This window comes from Rhipicephalus sanguineus, chromosome 3 (assembly GCF_013339695.2).
Source record: "Rhipicephalus sanguineus isolate Rsan-2018 chromosome 3, BIME_Rsan_1.4, whole genome shotgun sequence".
NCBI classification, from domain to species: Eukaryota; Metazoa; Arthropoda; class Arachnida; order Ixodida; family Ixodidae; genus Rhipicephalus; species Rhipicephalus sanguineus.
Window position 1 is genome coordinate 110,384,026 of NC_051178.1, and position 6,283 is coordinate 110,390,308.

Consider the following 6,283-nt stretch of genomic DNA (forward strand, 5'->3'; position numbering starts at 1 on the left):
ACACCCACTGTGGGGGATTGGCCAAGAATTGAGTGGTTTTATATAATTTTATAGTACCTTAGAATAAGGGAGGTTAAAGAATAGAAACATTACAAATTTGATAGGAGATTTTGAAGTAGCGCTGGTCTTTTTCGTTTTTCTTTTTCGAGATGCAAGGCTGTGCTAGGTGCAGAAAGCTTTCGGACGGTGGCGGGGACAGGATCAATGGGTCGACTGAGAAGAAAAAGAAGAAGATGGCTTTCGCCTTCGAGTCGTCTTACGCGAATGCATAAGGGACCCTGTGAGTTATTTACCTCCGAAGCAGGGTGACACAAATTCTGGAAGTTTTATGCCAACTAAGCCCTAAAAACGGTCCCCATATACGCGTGCGCCCTTAGTGAGAGCCAAGTTAGCGTCCCTGTATGTACTACAGGGAGCATATGCAGTATAACTCTAAGCCAAATGCCACTGCAGCGCCTCCTCCCCTTCCCCTTCCTTCGAGTTAGCTGCGTCCCAAAGAAGAAACGCTTCCCAATGGAAGCAGGAATGGAAGATGAAGCGACGACGCGATTCCTGGAATGCAATATTGGGTGTCCTCGGACCCCATTATCGTGAAATGCATGCGTGGCCATAGACCTGCACATTAGAATATGACGGTCAAGGTACGGGGCAAACTTGGTGCCCCCTTGGACGTTTAGGGGGGCGGCGGCTAATAAACAGGAAGAACAGAAAAAGAAAAAAAAAAACAAGACAGCGAACGCTGGAGTTAGGTAGCGATCGATTCAGTATATTCTTTTTTTTTTTTTTTGCATAAGAGGTTTGGATGACAACACTAAGAGCACATTATCAGTTGCTACACCCTTTCCGGTTCTCACGCAGGCGCAAACCGGCCTTAATTAATCATTACTGCCTCCCCCCCCCCCTTGTTCTTCGCCGCGTCTTGTTATATGCAAGCGGCCATCTTAACTGCGACAGCGTTTAAGATATCCTGAAACTAGCTTCGCTATCTAGAGCTCCATCGCGACAATGCCCAAGTAATCGCGCATAGCTGCACCCCTCCGCGAAAGCAGTGAACGAAAGTTCTGCAGCATATTACATGTTACACCCTCTGTAACAATCGAAGGCGAAGGACTATTGCAAACTTCGTAATGCTTCAAGTTACGCAATCGAGGACCAGAGTCCTTGCAAGGCATAACAAGCCGCTGTGTAAGAGACGCGCGTTAAATTACCCGGATGTTCCGAGTCGATTGCATTGTCCCTTCACACCCATGAAGCTTTCTGCATCCCACGTAGCGTTGTACTGCCTGCGAGATCGGGGTCCGCCTCTGTCAAGGCGACGATCTCTGCTGATGACGTCACATGGTGTCATTGCTTGATGACGTCATAAATTTCGGATACCTGTGACGTCATGGTGACAGCGCATGGTAACGTCACAGCATGACGTCATCAGTGACGTAGGTCACGTGGGTTTTGGTTCCACTCTATTCGGCAACCGTGTTTCGCTCAAGGGACCGCGCAACGAGACATTTAAGGCTTTCGCCTTAAAAAACTTACTACCATGTGCCACAACCACGGAAGATGGAGCCCATGCACCAGTTGGAATACACAGCTGGGAGGCGGACACACTACAGACTTGGGCTGTCGCGCAACTCTCCCACTCTCTCTCTCTCTCTCTCTCTTTTATAGCAAAGCAATGAAGGGGGCAAGTTGGGAGGCGTTCATGATTGTATATTGCGATTGGTGTTACAATGACCAAACATTAAAACGACAAAAGAAAGACAACAGAAAACATTTTTAATGCCGTTTAGTGAACACACTTTATATACATGATGAGTAAGCGGGAAGGGGGGGGGTGACATATATGATATGAGGAGGTCATAATGACATCTAAAGACGCGATACTACAGCCATTCGAGCTCACATTGTACTTCTGAGGGTTCAACAGGACGTCCGCATATCCTGCGTGTTTCTTAAGCATGTTGTTAAGAAATAAACTTCTGTTCGATGACGCGCCGAAGCCCGTTTGTGAAATACCAATCGCCTCTTTCCCTATTCGGGAAGACCGCGGGGTATATGAAGTAAACGCAAGTTATAAATGAACGCTCACAGCTGGGCTACGTGCAAGAACTGCGCAGGAATGACTATGCAAGTTTGTAATATCACACCGGCCTTTCCTAAAATGTTTAGTATGACCGGCTTTGGCACACCCAAAGCAATAGTTTCCACTGGAGCTGATTGCTCGGCAGCGCACCCATGATAATGACTGATAACAAATCGTGGGTAGTGCTGTAGTACAGATGAACTTGTTTTTTTTTTTTTTCGAGGGGTCGTTGGGAAGGGGCATGTCGTTTCAGGCCATGTGTATACGTTCGGTACACGGTTATTTCAGGAGGACAGGGCGTCATCTAAAACTAGACGAACCGTACGAGTCACTGTAGCGTTTGAATTGCTGTTGAAGTGTGCAAAGATCACGTACCGATTGCACTCATGTACCATTTGAATTTCTGTACTGTACTAGTAATTAGAGGTTGAATTATGTACTGATATTTTTTTTTTTCTGTAACCCACCCCTTTAACGGCCTAACGGCCAACAGCATAACGAAATAAATAACATGGACAGTCTGCGTTCCTTTTGATACGCCCCCAATTGTGGGTGCTTACTCTAAATTAAGGCACTTGGGACGTTAAACCCCAGATATTATTATTAAATTAAGGCACGGCCGCTGATTAAGGCAAGGAAGGTCGAGTTATGGGTGCCAGTACAATCCGAGGACGTGTAACGAAGTCTGAGTCAATAACCGATATTAACTTCTAAACATTAATTCGTTACGGCGGCGACGGCCTTCGGGCTTCAGGTACTTGATGTGCGTGCACGGGTCACTGATAAAACGTTACTCCGTCGTGGCGTTCATTTGCAGCCAATGCGCGATAGTCCCGGCATATCGTTCATTAAACTCGCGCACGTCGCTTTGCGATACTGTATGCGAGCAGAGGATCGGGTTAATTGCAGAATCATGGGAGAGCACTTTGCCCTGCAGTGGGCGTAGCCAAGCTGATGGCATCAAATATGATGATGCGACGCGCAGAACATTTTCATTTTTTTTTCTTTTATTTATTTATTATTATTTTTTTTCTGTGTGAGAGAACTAAAACGAACACAAGAGAAATACGGCTCTGGAGTCGTACATACACGGTGAACGCAAGACGCCGACAGTACCGAATTAATTCCCACATGTACGACGGAAGTTGAAGTACAATTAACGTGGTATTAAAAAGTATAAAAAAAAAAAAAAAACATACGCGCTACGCGCGTCGAATTGGCCCCAGTATTGTTCTGATCCATATGCAGTATAAGTCATGATGATATTTTTCCATTTTGCTTAGCTGGGTAAGTAACAAAGACTGCTTTATTAATTTTTAAAAAATTCTAACGAAAAAACTTCAATGCAAAAGCGGTAACGCTCGTTCAGAAACGTCGAAATATTTCATCTGTGCTAAGATAACAGCCCAGTGTTTAATTTTTTTTTCCAGCAGTCCTTTCAAGCGCGCGAAATTAAAAAAAAAAATGCTTGGCGCAAGTCAGCTGAAACACCCCGTATATACAACTAGATACTTCGGGCCTCAGCTGGCTACGCCTACGCCGCTCATACACCTACATCACGGAGCGGAGCCTTGTAAGAACACGTCGCTGTAGCACATCGGTACAGCTGCGCTAACGCTGTACGGTAAACAGGACGTTTAATAATAATAAAAAAAAGAAACGGCACGAACTAAACGCACCACGCGATCCATCCAGTGTAACGTTTACATGAAGCTGGTTTCACGCCCTGTTATTTATGGACTATCGAGTGAATCAAAACGTACGGGCGTCCGGAGAGAAAACAAGTCTCAATTGAGGCAGGTCGCTGACCGTAACATCGACTAAGTATCACGAAACCGGGAAAAGTATCAATAAAGAAAGCGAAGACCACGCGCAGGTGCGTGACAAGATTACCATGAAAACTGGCTCCGCTATCTGTAATTGTACGCAAGCCGCTGTGACGGAGTGGCTGCAGCTTTTATATTGCTAGGTCACGGGTTCGATTCCCGGCAGCCGTATTTCAATGAGGACGAAACGCACGAAAGCGTTCGTGCGCTTACGTTTTGACGTTACGTCGACAACCCCGCGTAGCGAATTTTATGTCGGAGCCCTCTGCGACGTCTAATTGACAGCAGTGTTGTTTTGCGACGTTACACGTCGCCAATAAAATTAAGTGATTGCTAATTAGTGGCACATGGAGAACGCGTAAGTTTTCACAGTTGTGTGACTTGTAATCGCACTTATTTGGTGGCCGTGAGCGAAGCAATAAATAATCGCGCGACTGGGCGTAGCACTCCTCCTCCCGGCCTAATAAAGCGCGTGGTTCAAGTGTCATGACTTGAACGCGAAAGATATTGAGCAACTCGGCAATGACGGGAAACTATGTCAGCAACGGTCGGCCGACCGGCAGTTGAAAAGCTCGTGCACGACACACAAACGTCGTCGTAAAAAACCAGCGGCAAACATATTTTACTCGGCGCGTATGCTGCTAGTTTTATACAAGCAGCTACGCCAACTGTAGCACCACAAGTGTGCACGCTTGTTCCGTTGTAACTGCCGAGCTTTTTTTAGAAATAGGAGCAGTTTGCAGCGGGGCACGGCGAAATATGAAAGTTACCGTCTTCGAGTATCGGACATCCTCATGCCAAAGTAGGCAGAAAACTACGCATAAATATGACAGAACCGGTGACGCAGACTGAAACGTGTATCCCACGTCAATGAGTTTCCTCCCGTCACAAGTTCACGCACCCTTCCTCAACACCCCGCATTTCGCTGAAACGCAGAGTTAGAAGAATGACATACACACGAAGAAGGAAGGACAAGCAGCAAGAGTACAACGGAAGCTTGCGATCCGCAGTGGGCACTTTGTGCCGTGATCAGTCACTGCAGTTGTCGTTCAGCGGCGAGCTATTTTTGAGTGAAGGCGAACGGTGCATTCAACTTTCCACTGACGTGAAAGGCGGATCTGGGCGGAGGAGCGGGAGAACTTAAAACCCATTTATGGGAATGCTTTTTTAAACTCCCCAACTCCAGCAACACCTCCCCGAACGCTTCTACGGGTCGAGTGGGCCGCGAGAAAAGAAATAAACTGAAGAGCGAGCGCAGACAGCTGCCGTCAGAGAGGCAAGTCGTCACCGCGTAAATATAGCGCGCGCCAGCACATAGTAAACTTTTCCGCCGCTTACACGAACCGGGCTGCAATCGTGAGTCAGAGGGCAACGGGCAGGGTTATTACACAACGCGGCTCATCTGCCGACGAGCTCGCCGCATATTGATGACAAAGCGAGAGCTTTTCCACCCACGCAAGTGACTCACAACGGTACCGGCACTAAACGGATCGTTACAAACAGCGCGAGCCGCGACAATGATACAGCCAAGGTAAAAGGTAGACAGGAGCTATAAAACACGGCGGCAACAAGTATTTGTCAGCGCGAACGTTAGACGTCAACTCACGAGTTTCATCCGAAAGGTAGAAAACCTATTAACTACAGAACTTCCCAGCTTTATACAGCCAATACGACACACTACGGATTTGACACGTTGTGAAGCAACACACTCTGAAGTTTCCCGTTCGCGTAGCCGCAGCGAGCTACCGGCCGATTTGAAAACGGTGCGCGGTGATGTCTCGTCCGTCCGGCGACGGGAGAGCGCGCGACTTTGACCGTTGCTCGTTCGGTGCTCACCTGACTTTGAGGTTATCCAAAAACGCATCCGTGGTGATGTTCTCCAGGAGCACGAAGTCCCCGATCCCAACGTCGTCGAAACCGGCCATCGCGCATATCACGCTGGCCGCCGCCAACAACACTCGCACACACGCGCGGGTTTTTGAATTCACAACGTCGCCGCCCCACAACCGCAAGATCTTGCACGCACAGCCTACGGATTACGCTGCGCCGAACTGAACCTAGTGAACCCGCTCAGCTCAGCAGAGCGGACCAGCCACGGCAAGCGACGTCAGGCGGCGCCGCGAACGATAGCAGCCAGCACCACCCGTCGACAAACACGGCAAACGAGTCGGGGGAAGAATGAAACCGAACGTGAGAGCGCGTACGGGCTGGCTGGGAGGCATCGCTTGACGTTTTTGCGTTTTCTTTCTTTCTTTTTCCTTCTGGCTCGTCCTTGTACATTTTTTCCGCTCGCTTCTCAGAAAGATAGAGACTCTCTTCGCTCGCCTTCACCGGGGTTCACAACCCTCCTCTTTCCCGTCTCCGTTCGCTCCCTCTC

The 6,283-nt window shown here is 48.2% G+C and overlaps 1 protein-coding gene across 1 annotated transcript in view; it reads right to left on the reverse strand.

The window, feature by feature from the left end:
• LOC119386949 (unconventional myosin-Id-like) overlaps positions 1-5,992 on the reverse strand; it is an 83,613-nt gene extending 77,621 nt beyond the window's left edge. The window contains exon 1 of the mRNA XM_037654244.2: positions 5,743-5,992. Within this exon, the coding sequence (XP_037510172.1) occupies positions 5,743-5,831 (89 nt within the window). The 5' untranslated portion in view covers positions 5,832-5,992. The remainder of the gene's footprint in view (positions 1-5,742) is intronic.
• Between the last annotated feature and the right edge of the window lie 291 nt (positions 5,993-6,283).